Genomic DNA, 24,576 nt, shown 5'->3' with positions numbered 1-24,576 from the left:
AGTTAAAAAATAAATCGAGGCCAGGTGCAGTGACTCACGCCTGTAATCATAGCACTTTGGCAGGCTGAGGCAGGTGGATCACCTGAGGTCAGATGTTCGAGACCACCCTGGCCAACATGGTGAAACCCCATCTCTACTAAAAATACAAAAATTAGCCGGGCATGGTGGTGCACACCTGTAGTCCCAGCTACTCGGGAGGCTGAGGCAGGAGAATTGCTTGAACCTGGGAGGTAGCAGTTGCAGTAAGCCAAGATCACGCCACTGCACTCCAGCCTGGGTGACAGAGCGAGACTCCGTCTCAAGAAAAAAATAAATTAAATAAATTGAGGGCAGGCACAGTGGCTCACACCTGTAATTCCAACACTTTGGGAGGCCAAAGCAAGAGGATTGCTTGAGGCCAGGAGTTCAAGACCAGCCTGGACAACATAGCGAGACCTGTCTCTAAAAAATATTAAAAATTAGCCTGTAGTTCCAGGTACTCAGGAGGCTGAGGTGGGAGGATCACTTGAGCTTGGGAGGTTGAGGCTTCAGTGAGTTGTGATCACACCACTGCACCCAGCCTAGGAAACAGAGTGAGACCCTGTCTGGAAGGAACGAGGGAAATAATTAAATGGTTTAGCATATTTTTAATGTACAGAATCAGGATTCCAGTAAACCATCATGGGTTCTTTTAACTCACTAGAATGTACTATAGATGGACACATAGAATTTAAAAGGTGGGATTAGCCCAGGCAACCATTCTTCATTCAACATGTATTTGATTATGCCTGTTCATTACCACTAAATGATCTTGTCACCTTTGAACCTCAGAGACCAAAGGACCAATTCAGTCCCCAGAAGGAAACCAGGCTAAGTGCTATTTCTCTTCCATGAGTGGAGTCCCAGCACCAAAGTGAGGTGTGGGGTCTATCCCAGCCTAAGTCTCTCCTGAAGAAACTGAGGCTGTGAGGGTTGAAGGGACCTGCCAGAGTCCACAGTACAGAGCCAGGAGGAGGGAACACAGGGCTCTGAGTCACCATGCAGCGCTATGCAAAGACATCCATATGGAATATATGCCACCTCAGATAACTATACAGAACTTTCTAAACTCACTCTGGAAGATGCCTAGATCCTTACAAATTCTTACAAAGTTTACGTCTTAAGCTTAAAACAACTCTTAAAGTTGGAAACCTAAAATGTACTTCTGAGTTAAAAAACTAAAACTAAATCTGGCCTACTAGGGCTTACCTAGTGAGAATGCCCTCCTCACACAAAGCCAAGGCTCAGGCTCTGGGCAAGGCTGGCCCTCAGATGCCAACTGCGGGTCTTGAGTTTTGTTAGATCTGAAGCTCAACATTATCAGCACACTTGGGTGAACAGGATCTGGAGTAACTGGGTCTACTCAACAAATTCTCAGAAACTAACTTATAAGTCAGGGCACCTGTTTATTAATTTACAAGGAGAAATGAATCCACTAAAAGAACCAGCAAAAGCAGACTCATAAGACAGCGACCTCTACTTGGGGACCAAAGTAAATAGTATGGCTATACCTTCTAGCTGCATTCTCCATGCAAAACATTGAGCTCAGTATTACTCTGGAGAAAGTGCTAAAAAGTCTATGAAGGAAGAAAGAGAAGAACACTTAGTCACACTGAGCAGTACCCAGCATGTCTCTGCTACAGGGTTCAGGCATTTTCATTTGCGCAAATTATTTAACCCTTATGAATAAACTACAAGGTGGGTTTTATCTAATAAAACAAAACCGCCTCTGAACAAAGATGTTTAAAGTATTATAAAAAGGCCTAGGTATCCTTAAGGCCAACATTCAGTATATCTCATGAGTATTCACTATGCGCCAGACACTGGGGCTGTAGGAGCCACCGTCCCTGCCCCCAGGGAACCCCCAGTCTAAAGAGGGGAGACAGACAAACCGCAACTGCACAGCCACATGAGGGCCCAGCAGGAATGAGGGAAAATGACTGGAAGAGGCACCAAACTCAGTGCCTGGGTCTGAGAAGACAGTGGAACCTGGAGCGATGATTCTGTCCAGCTGGACAGTGATAGGCTATAGTCCCAGAGAGACACCTGCCAACCTCATAAATCACACTGCCTAAGGTGCACATCGGAGGCACTACGACAAATCCCCTCCTACAAGCTCCATGACAAAGAACTCCTCTGTGGACACCCACATTGCACCCCTGCCTATCTGAATTTCCACAAACTTCCAGCACTCCCTGCAGTGTCAGTTGACAGATTAGCTTTTTTTTTTTTTTAAGTGCTTTGGTGCCTACCAATGGAAAAAGGACCTTTCCTCGGTGCTGGAGAGGCCTAAATGATAAGTATGACACAGCCGGTGTGCACCCACATCTCAGGACACGGCTAATTTCTTTCTTTTTTTTTTTGAGTCGGAGTTTCACTCTGTCACCCAGGCTGGAGTGCAGTGGCGCAATCTCGGCTGACTGCAACCTCCACGTCCCGGGTTCAAGTGATTCTCCTGCCTCAGCCTCCCAAATAGCTGGGATTACAGGTGCGTGCCGCCACACCCGGCAATTTTTTTGTATTTTTAGTATAGACGGGGTTTCACCATGTTAGCCAGAATGGTCTTGATCTCCTGACCTCCTGATCCACCCACCTCCACCTCCCAAAGTGCTAGGATTACAGGCATAAGCCACTGTACCTGGCTGACAGAGCGAATTTCAAGGGGAACCAGAGCTCTGCCCACTACTGCCTGTTTGCTTCAGCGAGAAAGGCATAGGCACCTTAGTGCCCACAGGAGGCCACACTGGCGGTGGCCAGGATCCATGCTGGTGGAGTCTTAAGCAGAACCCCACTAGTGTTGCAGGCTTCGTGGATGAAATTCCAGCTTTGGGAGCTCTCTTGCTTGGCCATCTCCCTACATCATTTTTCAACCAAGCTCTTGGGTCCCAACTGACCACAAATCCATAGGAAAATTACTTCTCTGTGGAAGATGTAAAACCTGTGGCTTCTTCTTCCTTGAGTCAAGATGGATGAATCCAACAACCTATACTCCCCACCTGGATGGAACGGCACTTCTCCATACACGCCCCTTGCCACAGGGTCTCAGACCAGGAAGCCAGCAAATGAACCCTCCACCCACCCCATCCTCCCAAAGCAGGGGTCATGGAGACTGGGCTACCCTAGCTCACAATGGGCAAGCCCTGGGAAGCAGCCATGAAAGCCACCCACAAGGGACTCACACCATCATTCTAAATGGCGCTTTCCACACTGGACTTGCACCTACCTCATTCTCCATGGAATACCCTGTGTGAAATTCTGTTTGAGGAAATTTCTTTGGAGAGATTCTGGTTCCTCCTCTGCCGACAGCTACTATGCATTCTCTACTCACTTCTGAATTTGTTGAAAAATATGGCCAGATGTTAGCCCTCCCTCTGAAAAAAACATGACTGAACAGGAAGACCAGAAACCACAGCTTCCTTCTGCAAAGCCACTGAAGCTGTTTACAATTTTTTAAAAGTTTAAAAAGCAGGCAGCACCCAGAAACTGTTGGCAAAATCCAAACAGTCTGCATGCACAAAAAGACACAAAGTAAACCAGCTCATTTTCCCTACTTCCCACAGCACGCGAACCCCACAGGCAGCCTCCCTGCATTTCCAGCAGAAACTCTGCAGTCAACGGAAGGACATTAATTTCAAAGTCCACCATTCTGCACATTCAAATGCCAAAGCTAAACAAGCAGACAGAAAGCACTGTGAGGGGCTACCATTTCCTGGAGACAACAGGCCGTGCTGTTGGTGAAGACCCATGGTACCTGCCTCATACGAAGGGTGGAAACACGCGACAAGGCTGTTCCAGTTACCCCGTTTGCAGTGCTTGCTCAAAGGCAGCAAGATCTTTACAGAGATAACTCCATTCCCAGGTGGGACTTGGGCAGGGCACACCGGGCTCTACGGGTCCTCAGCCTACAAGTGCCTCTACCTGCCTCCAGGACTCATGAGTTTGAGTCAGCAGCACTTTGAAATTAAACAGGGTGCCTCTAGCCAAGCTCACTTCTTCAAGGCAAATTTCCTAATCTAGAAAAGCAGAAGTTGGATCTGTTGCTGGTGAAGGCTCTTAGAACTCTGAAAATTCCAGAATGGCTTGCAAATAGGGAGGGCTACTTAATTAAATATTCTGGTTGGCTGGGTGCGGTGGCTCATGTCTGTAATCCCAGCACTTTAGAAGGCTGAGGCAGGTGGATCATCTGAGGTAAGAAGTTCGAGACCAGCCTGGCCAACACGGTGAAACCCCATCTCTACTAAAAGTAGAAAAATTAGCCGGGCGTGGTGATGGGCACCTGTTATCCCAGCTACTTGGGAGGCTGAGGCAGGAGAATCGCTTGAACCTGGGAGGCAGAGGTTCCAGTAAGCCAAGATAGCACCATTGCACTCCAGCCTGGGTGACAGAGTGAGACTCCATCTCAAAAAAAAAAAAAAAAATCTGGTTAGAGTGACTATATTCACAGATCAATAAATAAACATAACAATTACAATATAATTTTTTAAATATTAGGTTGAACCAAATCAAAGTGCTGATTTTCAACAGTGTTTTGGCTATAAAAATGGTACTTTCATACAGTTCTATTTCATTAACCTGTAACAAATAAAGTTTAATATTTCCTGATTCCAAAAAGACTGATTGCTTCAGAATAAAATTTAGTGCTTCAATTATTATTCCATATACCACAGATGTAGAAACTGTCATAAAGTTGGAAAAGCAGCATCAGAACTAGAGTTGAGTCAATATCCGGTATTAACTGGACTGTCACTTTCTGTCTTTAAAAACCAGAGTAGGGTCACAATTTCAGATTGCTCCTTTCTAAAAGTTGCCTATACAGGGCAGAACCAGCTGACCCTGACCTTCAGGCAGGCTCAAAGGGAAAAAGGCAAACCAGGAGTGAGATACAGAAAGAGGTGCCACTCAGCTGAGCAGCCTCACCTCTATTTTGGCTACTGCAGGGAGGGGAAGGATTCCAGGGAAATAGACATGACTAAAAAGAAAACCCACATGCTCTGAACACTAGTCAACCCCAACCTTCCCTCACGAACACAGTGATCCCCACGGTCAGCATGAGAGAGAAAAGCCAAAGAACAAATGGGAAGAGACAGGCACAGGAACCTACATTCTAGCTAGTATACTTAGAGACACTTGAGAAGAACTGCATCCATAAAATAAGACTAGACAGCTATGAAAAAGAGAAAACGGCCGGGCGCAGTGGCTCCCGCCTGTAATCCCAGCGTTTTGGAAGGCTGAGGTGGGCAGATCACCTGAGGTTAGAAGTTTGAGACCAGACTGACCAATATGGAGAAACCCCGTCTCTGCTAAAAACACAAAATTAGCTGGGCGTGATGGCGCATGCCTGTTAATCCCAGCTATTCGGGAGGCTGAAGCACGAGAATCACTTGAACCCAGGAGGCGGAGGTTGCGGTGAGGTGAGATCACGCCATTGCACTCCAGCCTGGGCACCAAGAGTGAAACTCCATCTCAAAAAAAAAAAAAAGAAAAAGAGAGAACAGAGAACAAGAAATATATCTTAGAAATTACAAATATGACTGCCAAAATAAAAAATTCATAGAATAATAACAAGGACATAGCGGAGAGCCCAAAGAATGATGTGAAGGAGAACTGCGGGGTTGGCCAATGCCTGCCTGCTGCTGATGGCCACAGCTGCAAATGTTTTACAGATGAACATTTGCCACCAATTCGATAAAGGGAATCAATTCGATAAACTTTGAACCCTGATTAAGCAAAATGTTAGCCCCCCAAAAGAATTCCATTCTCAGTAGTAGAACCATATTACAAAAAATTGTACTCAATTATTATACCTTGAGTTTCATCGATAAAAAAATTTACGAAAATTTGCTTTCTCTCTTATATAAGTACCTACTTAATGGCCTCAATTTTGCCCCCTGGCCCACATAGCCTGAAATATTTACTATCTGGTCCTTTACATGAAGTTTGCCAACCCTGTCTTAGAACATAAAGTGAAAAGGTAAAAAGTTTAACGTGAGAAAAATTAAAGGCCACAGAAGCTGGGTCCATCGAGTCTAACAGTTTCCTAAGAGGAGAATAAGAGCAGGCAGAATCAAAGAGGGACACAAATATCAGAAGACAACAACGATGAACTCAATTTTATGGACAGAAAAAGCACAGTAACAAGTAGGCTGAATGTAAGAGACAAACCCTCAACATTTAGACTCATCTTCACAAAACTGCAGAATTTCAACAGAATCTTAGGTTTCCAATAAGAAAATGCAAAAAAAAGTACCTGTAAAAGCAGTAAGACTCAGATCAGCATCAGATGTATCATGATAAATGGGAATATGGTAATCCCTTTAAAATTCTGTGTGGAAATTAATTTAAATCTGGAAGTTAATTTAAAACCAAACTGTCAATCAAGGTGCAAAATAGTTATTTTCACACCTGCAGTGCCTTGGGATCTTTACACTCTAAAAACCCTCTTTTGAAAAACATACTAGAGGATCTACTCCCAGCAAAAGGTGGAGGATCCAAGAGAGAAAAAGATGTGGACTCCAAGAAACGGTGGAACCAACCCAGAAAGCAGAGAAAAGAAATCCCAGGGTGACAATGGCAGTGTTCAGCAAGCAAACAAAGGAAAATCTGTAAGATTCCATTATGTAAACTAAGAGCCTAGAAGTTCTTGACGATAAAAACATGTTTCTTGGGCCTTGACTAAGGGCTGGCCTGGACATGCAGAGATGAAACTCCACAATGCCTACAGGTAATCATTTAATGTTTGACTGACTGCTGAATGGTGATGCCAGAAGTTATTATCAGCTGAAGAGGCTTTCCTGAACATTATAATCAGCTGAAGAGACTTTGCTGAACTGGCTACTCAGTAGAAATCCAAAAAGTCCACACTTTAGGTGTAAGGAAAACACCCAGAACTAAATTCAAAACTGATACAGAGGCCGGGTGTGGTGGCTCATGCCTGTAATCCCAGCACTTTGGGAGGCCGAGGCAGGAGGATCACCTGATGTCGGGAATTCAAGACCAGCCTGACCAGCATGGAGAAACCCCCAACTCTACTAAAAATACAAAATTAGCAGGGCGTGGTGGCACATGTCTGTAACCCCAGCTACTACGGAGACTGAGGCAGGAGGATCGCTTGAACCTGGGAGGCGGAGGTTGCAGTGAGCCAAGATTGTGCCATTGCACTCCAGCCTGGGCAACAAGAGCAAAACTCTGTCTCATTAAAAAAACAAAACAAAACAAAAAAAACTGATACAGAGCTATCAAAATAATGACTAAACAAAGATGCACAGGACAAAAAAAAAAAAAAGATTTCCCAGTAATCTCACTGCCTACCATAATAAAACTGAATCTCATTCACAATAACAAGGCATTCTCTAGAAAAAGGCTGAGTAAACTCTACCACACAGGCAAGCCACCTGTTTTTGTAAATAAAGTGGGGTTTTCTTGTGTTTTGTTGTTGTTGTTTAGTTTTGTTTTTTGAGACGGAGTCTCACTCTGTCATCCAGGCTGGAGTGCAGTGGCACGATCTCAGCTCACTGCAACCTCCACCTCCCAGGTTCAAGCGATTCTCCCGCCTCAGGCTTCCAAGTAACTGGGATTACAGACACGCACCACCACACCCGGCTAATTTTTGTATTTTTAGTAGAGACAGGGCTTCACCATGTTGGCCAGGCTGGTCTCGAACTCCTGACCTCAGGTGATCCACCCTCCTCAGCCTCCCAAAGTGCTGGGATTACAGGCGTGAGCCACCGTACCCAGCCGTAAATAAGGTTTTATTAGAACATTTAAAAAAAGAAGTTTGGGCCGGGCATGGTTCTCTCACTTGTAAGTGGGAGCTAAACTATGGCTACACAAAGGCATACAGAGTGATATAATGGACACTGGAGACTTAGAAAGGGAGAAAGTGGGAGGGAGGTGAGAGATGAAAAATTACCTACTAGATACAATGTACGCTTTTTGGGTGATGGGTACACTAAAAGCCCAGACTTGCAGGGTGAGGTGGCTCATGCCTGTAATCCCAGCACTTTGGGAGGCCGAGGCTGGTGGATCACTTGAGCTCAGGAGTTCGAGACCAACCTGGTCAACATGGTGAAACCCCGTCTCTACTAAAAATATAAAAATTAGCCAGGCGTGGTGGTGGGCACCTGTAATCCCAGCTACTCGAGAGGCTGAGGTAGGAGAATCGCTTGAGGTCGGGAGGCAGAGGTTGCAGTGAGCCGAGATCGCACCACTGCACTCCAGCCTGGCCAACAGAATGAGACTCCGTCTCAAAAAATAAAATAAAAGCCAGACTTCATCACTATACAATTCACCCATGTAACCAAAAACCACTTGTACCCCAAAAGCTACTGAAATTTTTTTAAATTTAATGTTTCTTTTGAAAGAAAAAAGAAAAGCAATTCATCAGAAACTCTAAAGAAAAGGCCAGGCGCGGTGGCTCATGCCTGTAATCCCAGCACTTTGGGAGGCCGAGGCGGGCGGATCACGAGGTCAGGAGATGGAGACCATCCTGGCTAACACGGTGAAACGCCATCTCTACTAAAAATACAAAAAATTAGCCGGGCACGGTGGTGGGCGCCTGTAGTCCCAGCTACTCGGGAGGCTGAGACAGGAGAATGGCGTGAACCCGGGAGGCGGAGTTTGCAGTGAACCGAGATCGCACCACTGCACTCCACTCTAGCCCGGGCAACAGAGCAAGACTCCATCATAAAAAAAAAAAGCTGGTCCAAAAAAAAATGATCCCCACATGAAACATACTAAAATGTGGCCTAATTCTGAACACCAACCACAGCACAGATTAATAATCTCCATTTGTTCTCATTGCTTCACATTCACCTTCCAAAGTACAGATTTTGTGGCAAAAAGCTACATCCCCTCACTTACTGTAACCACATTACTTGACATACAATTCAGACTACAATAAAGTCCTAGGTGTGCTCACTGCTATTGGACTGTCATTGCTTCTAGGTGTTTTCCATGCAGATAGCTAAGAAATACATGACAGCTCTAATTCAAAATGAATCTAGCAAAATTTTTCCTTAAGTTCTTTAACTTTATACTTGTATCCTTTAAATTCTTACATGAAAAAAAGGTTGCTACCTACATGGTTGATTTCACATGCCACTAATGAATCATAACCCACAGTGTGCAAAACTGTGAGAAGACAGCTTCAACAGCTGTCACAGCCATGCAAGGCAACAGCAGGAACAACGACTCCACCTTCCTTCCCTCTCTCATCCCTTCCCCTTTCCTCCCCTCCTCCTCCTCCCTGGCTCATCTTCCCCTGCCCCATTCTCCTCCTCAGCTCCTCCTCCTACTCCCCTGCCTCATCTCACTCACTCTGCAAACTGCACTTCCAAAGGCATACCCAGGGGACAGGGAGATGGTGCTTGATGCATAGTTTTATTTATTTATTATTTATTTTATTTTATTTTATTTTTTTGAGAAAGAGCCTCGCTCTGTTGCCCAGATTGGAGTGCAGTGGCGTGATCTCAGCTCACTGCAACCTCTACCTTCCGGGTTCAAGCAATTCTCCCTGTCTCAGCCTCCTGAGTAGCTGGGATTACAGGCATGTGTCACCATGCCTGGCTAATTTTTGTATTTTTAGTAGAGTCGGGGGTTTTACCATGTTGGCCAGGCTGGTCTTGAACTCCTGACCTCAGGTGATCCGCCCGCCTCGGCCTCCCAAAGTGCTGAGATTACAGGCGTGAGCCACCGTGCCAGCCTATTTATTATTTTTTTATTTTTTAGAGACAGGGTCTTGCTCTATTACCCAGGCTGCAGTGCAGTGGCACAATCATGGCTCACTGCATTCTCTAACTCCTAGGCTCAAGCCATCCTCCCACCTCAGCCTCATGAGTAGGTTGAGAATACAGGCATGTCGCCACACCTGGCTTTGGTGCAACAGCTTTAAATCCACCTGACCTCTGCCCTTCTGACACAGCACTCGATATTCTCGACCTCATGAGCACTAAGACCACCCTCAGACAGTGAGGGAGATTCAGGCAGGCAGTGACAGCTCCCCAAAAAGCTCTTTACACAGTGGGCACTAAGCAAGTGTTTGAAATAAATACCAAGGTAATAAGACTGTATTATTACTGCTAACACAGAAAAGCGTACACAAACAGGAAAGCAACGTGAAAGACTCTAATAACAGTTGTTTCCAGTGGGTGTGATTTTTTTCATATAATATATTTTGCTACTTTCTTCTGAGATACAAATGTATTTTTTAGTAAGAAAACTAACAAGTTCATTTTGGAAAATACTCAAAATTTTTAGCAAATACCACTTTCACCTAATAAAAACTGTTCTCTTGAGAGGTGGGTAAAGAAAAAAAGAATAAACCTTGGTTCTACCATACAAAACAATTTGTTAACATCTACTAAAATTACAAATGTACATATGTTTCCCAGCAATTGCATTTTCGGGAATTAATCCTACAGATGCATTACATACATGACAGGTTAGAAAATTAATTGCTTCATTATTTTTTAAGCAAAATGACAACCTAAAAGTCCATAGGAGGGCTGCTGTTTAAATACAGTAGCCCACAGATAAAAATGCCATTCCACCCTAAAGAAGAGTAAAGAAACTATATATCTATAATGAAAGAGCTCCAAAACACACTGTCAAGAAAAAATAAACCCAAAGAAGTTCTTATTCCCTTAAGAGAGAAGTAGACTGTATCAAAATAACTTTCTCACAGACCGAGATTATGAACTCTAGATAAAATGTGAAAAACAATCTTCTAAAGACACTGGAGACAAACAAGGAATAAAAAAGAAGCTTGGAATTTATATGACCCTTGAAAGAAGGGAACATCACTGGGCAAGATCCACTTTTATATTGCTTTACTCCTGAGAGTATGCCCCAGTCTCAGAGGAGTGGAGCAGAGAAAAAAAAGCTGCAATTTTATTGGCCTGACAGGTTAAAGGAGGATTTGAGACTGCTAAAAAAGCTGGAAATTGAGAGGGAAATATAGGAAAGGAGGAACCCACTAAAAAAGGAACCCAAAGTCTGAGTATAAGGTCCCCTCAAATCTTTGGCTGAACCCTGAACTGTGTAAGCGGAGGTGAGACTCCCACAAGCCCAGAAAGGACACGATAGCTTGAAGGTTGAAGGAGCAAGCTGATGGCTGGGTGCGGGAGCTCATGCCTATAATCCCAGCACTTTGGGTGGCCAAGGCAGGAAGATCACTTGAGTTCAGGAGTTTGAAACCAGCCTGGGCAACATAGTGAGACCCCATTTCTACAAAAATAAAAATTAGCCAGATAGTGCATGCCTGTAGTCCTACCTACTTGGGAGGCTAAGGTAGGAGAATTGCTTGAGCCCAGAAGTTTAAGGTCACAGTAAACTATGATCACACCATTCCACTCTAACCTGGGTAACAGAGCAAGATCCGTCTCAAAAAAAAAGCTGAGATTTTAGCCCTCCCTAGCTGCAGGGTAGATAAGAGTTTGGAGTCCAAGTCCTGCCAAGTTAAAGGGGCTTAATAAGTACCTTAAACACTTGAGACTATCCATTTGAAACCCCACAAGGGCCACATCTTAGGAGTAAAACATACATTCTAGGACTAAGAAATTTACCCTAAGAGTAAGGACAAAGATCAAAACTGATCTACCAAACCAAAGTATAAAACCCAGCCAGGTGCGGTGGCTCATTCCTGTAATCCCAGGAGGCGGAAGCAGGAGGATGGCTTGAGGCCAGGAGTTCAAGACCAGCCTGAGCAACATACTGAGATTCCATCTATATTTAAAAAACTTTTTTCATTAGCCGGGCACAGTGGTGCATGCCTGTAGTCCTGGCTACTCAGGAGGCTGAGGCAGGAGAATCACTTGAACCCGGGAGGCGGAGGTTGCAAGGTTGCAGTGGGCCGAGATCACGCCACAGCACTCCAGCCTGGCCAACAGAGTGAGACCCTGTCTCAAAAAAAAAAAAAAAAAAAAGGCCAGGCGCAGTGGCTCACGCCTATAATCCCAACACTTTGGGAGGCCGAGGCAGGCAGATCATCTGAGGTCAGGAGTTCGAGACCAGCCTGGTCAACATGGCAAAACCACATTTCTATTAAAAGTACAAAAATTAGCCTGGCATGGTGGTGCATGCCTGTAATCCCAGCTACTTGGGAGGCTGATGCAGGAGAATCACTTGAATCTGGGAGGCAGAGGTTGCAGTAAGCTGAGATTGTGCTACTGCACTCCAGCCTGGCGACAGAGTAAGACTCCATCTCAAAAAAAAAAAAAAAGAAATTCTTAAAACTGTCAAATAAAAGAAAAGACATTCAGTACAACAAAAATGACAGGTAACTTCTCAAGAGAAAAAATGGATGCCAGAAGATAATGAGTCTTCATCTTTAAAATGCCAAAAGAAGCTGGGCATGGTGGCTCACGCCTTGGGAGGCTTAGGCGGGCAGATCACTGGAGGTCAGGAGTTGAAGACCAGCCCCATCAACATGGTGAAACCCCATCTCTGCTAAAAATACAAAAAAAAATTAGCTGGGCGTGGTGGTATGTGCCTATAATCACAGCTACCCAGGAGGCTAAGGCAGAAGAATCACTTGAACCCAGGAGGTGGAGGTTGCAGTGAGCAAGATCACGCCACTGCACTCCAGCCTGGGTGACAAAGCGAGACTCTGTCTCAAAATAAATAAATAAATAAATAATAAAAAATGCTGAAAGAAAACAGTCAACCTAGAATTCTATATCCTGTAAAACAGAGGTCCCCAGCCCCCATGCCACAGACTGGTCTGGGTCCGTGGCCTGTTAGGAACCAGGCCGCACACAGCAGGAGGTGAGTGGAGGGCCAGCAAGCATTACCACCTGAGCCCCGCCTCCTGTGAGATCAGTGGCTGCATTAGATTCTCATAAGAGCACAAACCCTGAACTGTGTGTTGGAGGGATCTAGGTTACGCACTCCTTAGAGAATCTAATGCCTGATGATCTGATATGGAACAGTTTCATCCCAAAACCTTTTCCCCACTTTGGTCTATGGAAAAACTGTCTCCCACGAAACCGGTCCCTGGTGTCAAAAAGGTTGGGGACTGCTGCTGTAAAACTATCCTTCAAAAATGAAGATGAAATGAAGGTATTTTCAGATAATAAAAGGTGAAACAATGTGTCAGACCTACACCATGAAAAATTCTAAGCAAGGTCTTCAGGCTAAGAACTAAAAATAAAATCCTAAGCACCCCAACTGACTGAACAAAGCCTGTTTTGGTTCCAGCCATGACAAGATGCCTTGGGACACACCTCATTATATTCCCCCTTTTGTAGTTCAGGCACAACTGACCAGCATTAATGTTAAAATAGAGACCACAAAACTGACAGAATGGACTCTGTGGCAATAAAATACCAAATTACATGTGTTCATGAAGATCATGGGGAAAAAAAGACACCAAATTATAAACAAGACCTACGACCGTGCCAGGTAAGGATTCAGCCACACAGTCTGACTCTTCAAGATCAACTCTGTTCTAACTGCCACAGGGTTCTTCTTTTTCTCTAGCAGCCAAACAAGCACTGTCCTGGATAAGCAATAGGAAAACAACTGCAGCTCACCACCAGATGCCAACTGACCTCCTGTTCCACAAGCCAAAACTATAGCTGTGACTGTATAAGAGACTAACTTCAGTAACTCTCTCCTGACAAGAAGACCACCAGCCACAGACTGGTTCTAGCCAGTTTATAGAGGCTGTGCACTTGAGTGCCCTGTCTCCTTGCTTCACCTTTTGAGGTATGGGGCCTGAATATAATGTTGTCTCCACCTCAAAGTGAACATGGAATGCAAAGAACATGCCTGTCTGGAAAAAATAACTGTCAGATACTACGCTTAGTACCTGGGTGATGAAATAATCTATACACCAAATCCCCATGACAGATGTTTACCTATATAACAAACCTGCACATGTACCCCTGAACCTGAAAGTTCTTTTAAAAATGTATGTTTGGGCCAGATGCAGTGGCTCACGCCTGTAATCTCAGCACTTTGGGAGGCCGAGGCAGGTGGATCACGAGGTCAGGAGATCGAGACCATCCTGGCTAACATGGTGAAACCCCGTCTCTCCTAAAAATACAAAAAAAATTAGCCAAGCGAGGTGGCTCACACCTGTAATCCTAGCACTTTGGAAGGCCGAGGCAGTCAGATCACTTGAGGCCAGGAGTTAGAGATCAGCCTGGTCAACATGGTGAAAACCTGTCTCTACCAAAAATACAAAAATTAGCCAGGCGTGGTGGTAGGCGCCTGTAATCCCAGCTACTTGGGAGGCTGAGGCAGGAGAATCGCTTGAACCTGGGAGGCGGAGGTTGCAGTGAGCCAGGATCGCGCCACTGCACTCCAGCCTGGGCAACAGAGCAAGACTCCATCTCAAAAAAAAAAAAGATGCATGTTTGGGCCAGGCACAGTGGCTCATGCCTGTAATCCAGCACTTTGGGAGGCTGAGGCGGGTGGATCACCTGAGGTCAGGAGTTCGAGACCAGCCTGACCAATATGATGAAACCCCGTCTCTACTAAAAATACAAAAATTAGCCAGGCCTGGTGGCATGCGCCAGTAATCCCAGCTACTCAGGAGGCTGAGACAGGAGAATTGCTTGAACCCGGGAGGCAGAGGTTGCAGTGAGCCAAGATCGCGCCATTGCACTCCAGCCTGGGCAACAAGAGTGAAACTCTGTCTCAAAAAAAATAAATAAAATAAAATAAATTGCATGTCTGTTCAGTACACATGCATCAGGACCCCCTCCATGAATATTCATAACTCCTCCTATAACCTGTTGAACATATATATATACTTGGTCAGCACAAACCCATTCAGCACAAATTCCTGTTCCAACCCCTCCTCCTCTGAAGTGCCTACCTTTCAGGCTCTGTCAAAGGCTACGCTTTCCAGCCTGTGGGATGGCCAGCCTACAGGTTGCAACTCTTTTAAGAAATAAAGTATCCTTTCCAAATATGTACATTTCTTGAATTTTTAAGTTGACAAGGCCAAAGGTAAATTATTCCAGATGGAAATTTTCCAGAGGAAATAAAAGTGCTAAAAATGATAAACAGAGGGATAAACAGAAAAGATAATTTTTCTTTCTTTTCTTTGGTCTTTTAAAAATGTCAAATTGTGGCTTTCGGATGGGGGGGTGGGGGCAGCATCACTCTGTCAAGCTGAAAAGGGCAGAATGCCCAAGGCCCAGCAGTGGGTCAGCATGCATGTCAAGGACAAGATGGGAAGCATGTCCAGAGATGAGCTCTCTAACTGGCTTTTTATCCTGTGTCTTCTCACTATCCCTTCCCCTTCATCAGGGCCACGCTTAAGGAACCAGGATGTCCTGGGCCAGCTCTGGACTGGCACACATGCCATAGGATTAGAGAAGGCATGTCTGGGACCAACTCTGGCTCAACATGCAAGACATGGGGAAAATTGAGATACCCAGGGCCCAGCTTAAGCCAATGTGTTCAGCAAGGCACAGGAACATGTTGGTCAGGGCTGAGCTGTGTAACTGACCTTTACCCTTTTTTCATCCTCACCTCCCCCTCCCTTTCATCAAACCCAAGCTTTCGGCCAGTGAATCCAGGAAGGGGAAGGGGAAGGGAATATTTCTTAGTTCAGCTTTAGGACAGCATGCCCAACAGCAAACTGTGGGGAGGGAACAGCAGCATGTCTTCAGCTGAGTTTGCCTAGCACAGCTAGGAGTGTCAACCTCTGGGGAGACTGAGCAAAAAAGCAAATACACTGAAGAAAACAGGAACCAGATTTCTCACTGTTGGAAAAGCAAGGTATAAATGTGGAAAGGGGTAAGACTGGAATAAATTCTGTGTCATGGACTGGAATTAGAGGTATCAGCGTGAACTCTAATGTTTAATACATAAATAGATCCAGAAAAAGAGCTATTTGATCTCCAAATACCATTTCCACTAAAAGCAAGGAGGACTCCTTGGACGACTGTCTGGTTCCAGGGCTGGGACAGGAAAGAACAAGATTAGCTGAAACATCTTGTTTTAGCAAATGTAAGAAAGTGTTTAAAGAAAGACAAGGGCTTGTCAAAAAGATGCCAGATGCACAACATGAATATTCTTGGTGCTATTGAACTGTACACTTAAAAATGGTTAAGACTGGCCAGGCATGGTGGCTCACGCCTGTAATTCCAGCACTTTGGGAGGCTGAGGTGGGCCGATCAGCCGAGGTCAGGAGTTCACAGTCAGCCTGGCCAACATGGCGAAACCCCGTCTCTAATAAAAATTCAAAAATTAGACGGGCTTGGTGGTGCACGCCTGTGATCCCAGCTACTGGGGAGGCTGAGGCAGGAGAATCGCTTAAACCCAGGAGGTGGAGGTTGGAGTGAGCCAAGATGGCGCCATTGCACTCCAGCCTGGGTGATAAAGCAAGACTCCATCTCAAAAAAAAAAAAAAGGTTAAGACTGGCCAGGAGTTGTAGCTCAGCCCTGTAATTCCAGCACTTTGGGAGGCCGAGGTGGGAAGACAGCTTGAGCCCAGGAGTTCAAGACTAGCGTGGGCAACATGGCCAAAATTAAAAGGTTAAGATAGTAAATTTTGTTATGCGTTTGCTTTTTTACTGCAATTAAAAATTAAAATAGGCCAGGCGCGGTGGTTCATGCCTGTAATCCCAGCACTTTGGGAGGCCGAGGTGGGCAGATCACGAGGTCAGGAGTTCGAAACCAGCCTGGCCAAAATGGTGAAACCCCGTCTCTACTAAAAATACAAAAATTAGCCGGGTATGGGTGGCAGGCACCTGAAATCCCAGCTGCTCGGGAGGCTGAGGCAGAAGAATCACTTGAACCTGGGAGGCAGAGGTTGCAAGGAGCCAAGATTGTGCCACTGCACTCCGGCCTGGGCAACAGAGTAAGACACCATCTCAAAAAAAGTAATAATAATTAAAATAAATAAAAATACAAATAAGAGACCAGAGCCAGCTTAAAGTCCTTCCCACTGGCTGAGTTTGGGACAATTAGAGCTTCAAAATAAATAAGGATACTAGAGAACTACAGTCTTGTAAGTAAAATAAGAATAAATAAGAACTTTAAAATGAAGAAACTCGGCAAGACTATCTTAACTAAGTAACCACAGTTAACATCACCAACATGGGACAAATCGACATTATTTTCCCTGATATGATGCAATGAGAAGAATACATCATCTGTGTGGCAGTCCTATCAAAAACACATAAACTCATGAGAAAAAAACAGACCCAACTGAGAGACATCCTACTAACTGATCTGTAATCTTCAAAAATATCAATCATCAGAGACAAGAAAAGACTAGGAACCATTTCAAGTTCAAAGAGCCTAAAGAGACATGCAAACCAAATGCAACACATGATCCTGAATCTATAAAATCTATGGATCCTAGAGCTATATAAAGAAAGTATCATAACAATCAGCAAGTCTGGGTGGGGTCATGAATTACGTAGCAAGATCAAATGGATGTCAATTTCCTGATTTTAATGATGTCAGAATGGTGTGGTTAGAGTGTCCTTGTACCAAGGAAGGTACAGTTGAAGTGTTAAAGGGTCATGGGGCATTATGTCTACAGCTTATTCTTAATGGTTCAGAAATGTTAACACTTGAGGGATCTGGGTGGAAGGTGTATGAGGGCTCTGTGTACTCTGTATATACTCTGTGTGCTTTAAATCTACTACGTATATATAATTAAATCATTTCAATATAAAAAGGTGAAAAGTCGATTGTTTAAAGCAAAAAAAAAATCTAATGTAAGATTTATAACACGTATAGAAAGAAAATATATGCCAAAAAGTTTGCAAAAAACAGGAGGGAGTACAAATGGAATGATACTGCTGATAGGTTCTTACACTGTACAAGAAAGAAATGATATTAATGGATGGTAATCTGTGACAAGACATGGATATATATAGCAATATATAGAGGAGTTACAGCAAAAAAGCCAGTAGCAATAGAACAGAGTTAAAAATAATCAAAAAGGAGAAACAAAGGAAGAAAGCACAAAGGGAAAGAGAAAACAAATATCAAAATGATAGACTTAAACATAATGACATCAATTATGTAAACTTCACAATTAAAAGGCAGAAACTATCAGACTAGATAAAAAAGCAAGCTGTAACAAAATGCTCTTTATAAAGCATGCAGTTTAAAACTCCAGACTTGTTGAAAGACACACACCATGCAAACATGCAGCATAAGAAAGTGGGGTAGCCAGGTGTGGCTGGCTCAAGGCGGTAACCCCAGCTTCTCGGGAGGCTGAGGAGGATCACTGAGGCCAGGAGTTTGAGACGACCTGGGCAACGTAGTGAGACCCCATCTCTAAAAAAAAAAAAAAATTAGCCAGGCATGGTGGCGCACACCTGTACTCCCAGCTACCTGGGAGGCTGAGGCAGAAGATCACTTGAGCCCAGGAGTTCAAGGCTGCAGTGAGTTATGATCATAGTACTGCTCTCCAGCCTCGGCGACAGAGCGAGACTCTTCGGCAGTTGCTAAAGTCCCTAAGGCAAAAAAAGAACGTGGTGTGGCTATATTAATATCAGACAAGAGATTGGGACAAGAAGTCTTACTAGAAATAAAGATGGTCATGTCATAATGAAAAAGATTCATTTCAACAAGACATTATGGGCTGGGAGCAGTGGCTCACACCTGTAATCCCAGCACTTTGGGAAGCCGAGGCGGGTGGATCACCTGAGGTCAGGAGTTCAAGACCAGGCTGGCTAACATGGCAAAACCCCGTCTCTACTAAAAATACAAAAATTACCTGGGCATGGTGGTGCATGCCTGTAATTCCAGCTACTCGGAAGGCTGAGACAGGAGAATCACTTGAACCCAGGAGGTGGAGGTTGCAGTTAGCCAAGATCGTACCACTACACTGCAGCCTGGGTAAGAGAGAAAGACTACCATCTCAAAAAAAAAAAAAGATATTATGATCCTAAATGTGTATGTACTTAACAACAGAGCTTCAAAATATACGAAGCCAAAACTAACTAAAGGGAAAAACAAATCCAAAATAATAACTAGAGAACTTAACACCCTCTCTCTCAATAACTGACAGGATTAGCTGGATGCAGTGGCTCATGCCTGTAATCCCAGCACTTTGGGAGGCCAAGGTAGCTTTAGGCCAGGTGTCCAAGACCACCCCGGACAACATACTAAAATACTGATACTCTACAAAAACTTTTTAAAAAGTTAGCCAGGGCAGGGCACGATGGCTTACACCTATAATCTCAGCACTTTTAGAGAGGCCAAGGCAGGCAGATCACTTGAGATCAAGAATTTGAGATCATCCTGGCCAACATATTGAAACCTCACCTCTACTAAAAATACAAAAATTAGCCAGGCATAGTGGTGGGCACCAGTAATCTCAGCTACTTGGGAGGCTGAGGTAGGAGAATTGATTGAAACCAGGAGGCAGAGGTTGCAGTGAGCCAAGATCACGCCACTGCACCCCAGCCTGGGCAACAGAGTGAGACTCCATCTCAGTAAATGAATAAATAAATAAAGCAACCATTAAAAAATAAAACATAAAAATAAAAATTTTTAAAAATTAGCCCGGCTGGGTACAGTGGCTCACACCTATAATCCCAGCACTTTGGGAGGCCAAGGCAGCTGGATCACCTGAGGTCAGGAGTTCGAGAGGAGCCCGGCCAACATGGTGAAACCCCGTCTCTACTAAAAATACAAAAATTAGCCGGGTGTGGTGGCGGGCACCTGTAATCCCAGCTACCAGGGAGGCTGAGGCATGAGAATCACTAGAACTTGGGAGGCAGAGGCTGCAGTGAGCTGAGATCGCACCATTGCACTCCAACCTGGGCAACAAGAGTGAGACTCCGTCTCAAAAAAAAAAAAAATTTAGCTGGGCATAGTGGCACACACCTATGGTCCTAACTACTTGGGAGGTTGAGGCATGAGAACTGCAGGAGTTTGAGGTTATACTGAGCTCTGATTGCACCACTACACTCCAGCCTGGGTTACAGAATGAGACCCTGTCTCTGGAAAGAGAAAAAAACAAAGAATTAGGAGACAAAAATTTAGCAGAAAGTTTGGCAGTGTCTTATAAAGTTAAACATATAGTTCCCATAAAATTCAGCAATTCCATTAGGTATTTACCCAAAATAAATGAAAACATGTTCACATAATGACTCATTCACAAATGTTCACAGCAGCTTTTTCAAAATACAAAGTAGACTGGGAGGCCGTGGCAAGTGTATCACCTGAGGTCAGGGGTTCGAGACCAGCCTGGCCAACATGGTGAAACCCCATCTCTACTAAAAATACAAAAATTAGCCAGGCATCGTGGCGGGCACCTATAATCCCAGCTACTCAGGAGGCTGAGGCAGGAGAATCGCTTGAACCCAGGAGGCAGAGGTTACAGTGAGCTGAGATCACACCATTGCATTCCAGTCTGGGCGACAAGAGCAAAACTCCGTCTCAAAAAATATATATATATATACACAAACTAGAAAGAAACTAAATCTCCAACAAATGAATAAACAAATCACAGCATAAACATACAACAAAATATTACTCAGCAACTGAAACATGCAGCAATATATGGACAAATCTCAAAAACATTATGCTGAGTACACTGATCCCTGCACAACACAATGTATACTGTATGAATCCATCTGTATGAAGTTCTAGAATGAACAAAACTAACCTATGGTGGAAAAAAATCAGAACAGTAGTACCTTGGGGGAAGGACTTTCTAAGGGGCATAAGGGAATTTTCTCAGTGATGGTAGGTAATGTTTTATTTCTTAGTAGGGGTTCCAGTTACGTAGGAGTATGCATTTGTCAAAATTTAGCTAATATTCACTGAAGATGTGTATTATTTGGCCAGGAGCGGTGGCTCACGCCTGTAATACCAACACTTTGGCAGGCCGAGACAGAAGGATTGCTTAAGCCCAGGAATTCAAGACCAGCCTGGGCAACACAGTGAGACCTCGTCTCTACAAAAAATAAAAAAAATTAGCCGGGCATGGTGACAAACCCATTTAGTCCTAGCTACTGAGGAGACTGGGGCGGGAGGATCACTTGAGTCTGGGAAGTCAAGGCTGCAGTGTGCCGTGATTGCACCACGGCACTCCAGCCTCTGTGACAGAGTGAGACCCTGTTTAAAAAAAAAAAAAAAAAAAAAAGTGTGTATTTCACTGTTACATAATTTTACATCAAAAGAAAACTGTAAGCAAATATTGAACCCTAGTTAATGACATGCATGCTAATGTATTTAGATCAAAGTGAAACAATGTCTGCAATTTATTGAGGAATGCATCAGAAAAATAAAATGAGTTGATAGGCAGGTACAGTGATAAACAAATGCTAGATATGGGATAAAACAAGTATAGCCAGGCCAGGCGGGGTGGCTCATGAGTGTAATCCCAGCACTTTGGGAGGCCAAGGTGGGCGGATCATCTGAGGTCAGGAGTTCTAGACCAGCCCCACCAACATGGTGAAACCCTATCTCTACTAAATACAAAAACTTAGCCAGGCGTGATGGCACATGCCTGTAATCCCAGCTGCTGGGGAGGCTGAGGCAGGAGAATCGCTTGAACAAAGGAGGCGGAGGTTGCAGTGAGCCGAAATCACGCCATTGCACTCCATCCTAGATGACAGAGTGAGACTCCGTCTCAAAAAAAAAAAAAAAGTATAGCCAACGTTAGTGGCAGAATCTAGGTGCAAGTATTCACTACAAAATTCTTTCAACTTTGGTGTACTGAAAAAAATTTTTTTTTTTTTTTTTTTTTGAGACAGAGGCTCCCTCTGTCGCCCAGGCTGTAGTGCAATGGCGCAATCTCGGCTCACAGCAACCTCTGCCTCCAGGTTCAAGCGATTCTCCCGCCTCAGCCTCTGGAGTAGCTGGGATTACAGGCACACACCACCATGCCCTGCTTATTTTTGTATTTTTGTAGAGATAGCATTTCGCCATGTTGGCCAGGCTGGTCTTGAACTTCTGACCTCAGGTGATCTGCCCGCCTTGGCCTTCTAAAGTGCTGGGATTAGAGGCGTGAGCACCGTGCCTGTCCCAAAAATTTTCATCATAAAATGCTGAGGGTGGAAGAATGTGCTGGAAAAAGCAAACACGGAGGCTGCACATACCTCTTTCAAGGAAGACGGACAATACTAAGTGAGGGGGGAGCCTTAGAAAGGAACTCAGCCTGACATTAGAAGTGCACAGGCAGGTGGGCTATGGTTATCGTCTATACCCAGTAACATGAAAAGTAAAAGCTATGTAAAGGTGATGTTCTAATGGCAGTAATAAATTAGCTAGACATAATCATACCTAGGGCATTTTCAGACATCTGACAGAAAGTCAACATGCACCATAACTGACACATAGACCTGACCAAGGCATCTCATTAAGAACATGTACCCTTGGCCGGGCGCGGTGGCTCATGCCTGTAATCCCAGCACTTTGGGAGGCCGAGGTAGGTGGATCACCTGAGGTTGGGAGTTTGAGACCAGCCTGACCCACATGGAGAAACTCCGTCTCTACTAAAAATACAAAATTAGCCGGACTTGGTGGCGCATGCCTGTAATCCCAGCTACTTGGGAAGGCTGAGGCAGGAGAATCGCTTGGACCTGGGAGGTAGAGGTTGTGGTGAGCCGAGATCGCGCCACTGCACTCCAGCCTGGGCAAGAGCAAAACTCTGTCTCAAAAAAAAAAAAAAAAAAAAAAAAAAGAACATGTACCCTTGGCCAGGCACGGTGGCACACAGTGGCACACATTGGTCAGGACTTCGGGAGGGCGAGGCGGGTGGATCATGAGGTCAAGAGATCAAGACCATCCTTGCCAACATGGTGAAACCCCATCTCTACCAAAAATAAAAAAATTAGCCGGGCATGGCAGCACGCACCTATAGTCCCAGCTACTCGGGAGGCTGAGGCAGAATTGCTTGAACCCGGGAGGCGGAGCCTGCAGTGAGCTGAGATCATGCAACTGCACTCCAGCCTGGGCAGCAGAGCAAGACTCCACCTCAAAAAAAAAAAAAAAAAAAGTACCCCACCACATAAACCAACAAGGGAAACATTTCAGTTTCCACACCTGACCAGAGAGCTCATGGTGACAACACACAGGAAGCAAATTTGATTTTTTGAAAAAAACCTGCATGGAATTTTAAACTATAGAATGGACATAAAGATTTAAATAAAGGCTTCTCTCTTTTTTTTCTCCAAGGTACAAAAACAACATGTGAAATGGTTATCTCCCACTCCTCAACTAGGTTTCCCTTAAGAACAGTGACACCACGGGTTTAGGCTGACCAGTCTTCTCACTTTCAGAAAAGTGAAAAACCTCCTTGGGTTACAAGACACGCCATCATCCTAAGCTGCAAACAAAAGCCCAAATTCCATGTTCCTATTATGCTTATTAAAGGGGATCACTTTCATTGCACATACATCTAATGCCTATGGTCAAATGCCCTAATTCTTAACATAATCCAAGCAAAAAATTGTTACTGTTTGGGCACACTTGGGAGAAAAAAAAAGGTCACATTTTTGGCACAGACACAAGGCTAAGGAAAAAAGTTCTTATTTCTACAAAACAAACAAACAAAAAATCCTAGTGGTTCCATTGACAAATCCAAATGTAAACTCCCTCATACCTGTAGAATCATTTGAAGAGCAGTTGCTGTTCTTGATTGAAAGATAAAAAAGCCAAGGAGTGCGAAGCGCGCTAACAAAGATCCACTGTTCACAAGGACACAGCGATGCATGCAGAGGACATGGCTGGGCTCACTGCTCCCGCCACAGATCCCAGAGCACAAAGCCTGTCCCAGATGAAATGAATGACATCCCTGACTGTGCCAGCTCCCAAAACACCATACATGTTCTCCCAACCACAAAGAGTGTGCTGTGATTTATGGTTTACATACAGCACAGTGAGGGTTGTCCTGTCACTCTGAGCAGCTCGTCCGTGGCCATGCTGACAGTGTAGACTTGGTCCTCAGAACTCACCCCAGAGACCCTAAGGCAGCCAGCAGATGAGGCCAGAATGACCAGCAACATAAGGCTTGTTACTCTTCTGTCTTGATGAGTTACTACTGCACTTCTATCTACAAACTGAACTCCAGGGTTTGCTTCAAAATCACCTGGTGCATTAGCCTTCTTGGGCTGCCAGGACTAAGTATTATAGACTTGAGTGGCTTCAATAATAGAAACTTATTCTCTTAGAGTCTAGATGCTGAAAGTCCAAGATCAAGGTAAATTTAGCAGGGTGGTTTCTCCTGAGGTCTCTCCTTGGCTTGCAGATGGCTGCCTTCTCCATGAGTCCTCAAATGATCATTCCTCTCTGTGTCCTAATATCTTCCTATAAGGACATCCATCAGATTGGATTAGGGCCCACACAATTACCTCATTTTACCTCAATCACCTCCTTAAAGACTCCATCTTCAGGCCAGGCATGGTGGCTCAAGCCTGTAATCCCAGCACTTTGGGAGGCCGAGGTGGGTGGATCACGGGGTCAGGAGATTGAGACCATCCTGGCTAATACGGTGAAACCCCATCTCTACTAAAAATACAAAAAAATTAGCCAGGTGTGGTGGCGGGCACCTGTAGTCCTAGCTACTCAGGAGGCCGAGGCAGGAGAATGGCGGGAACCTGGGAGGCGGAGCTTGCAGCGAGCCGA

General features: G+C 44.6%; 1 protein-coding gene across 11 annotated transcripts in view; it reads right to left on the bottom strand.

Annotated features, from left to right (window-relative positions):
* Positions 1–24,576, bottom strand: part of CCM2 (CCM2 scaffold protein) — a 76,215-nt gene that overhangs the window by 45,428 nt on the left and 6,211 nt on the right. For 3 of the 11 annotated variants that reach the window (XM_009453027.3, XM_009453025.3, XM_054687508.2), the window contains exon 1: positions 3,242–3,675. The exons of 6 other annotated variants lie outside the window; for them this stretch is intronic. In XM_009453027.3, the coding sequence (XP_009451302.3) occupies positions 3,242–3,529 (288 nt within the window). In that variant the 5' untranslated portion in view covers positions 3,530–3,675. Of the gene's footprint in view, positions 1–3,241; positions 3,676–24,576 lie in introns of those variants that run through there. 2 more of the 11 variants (XM_063814212.1, XM_063814211.1) reach the window with 2 other exon arrangements.

This window comes from Pan troglodytes, chromosome 6 (assembly GCF_028858775.2).
Source record: "Pan troglodytes isolate AG18354 chromosome 6, NHGRI_mPanTro3-v2.0_pri, whole genome shotgun sequence".
NCBI lineage: Eukaryota > Metazoa > Chordata > Mammalia > Primates > Hominidae > Pan > Pan troglodytes.
The sequence above is the reverse complement of the archived record's forward strand: the minus strand, read 5'-3'. Positions and strand labels throughout refer to the sequence as shown.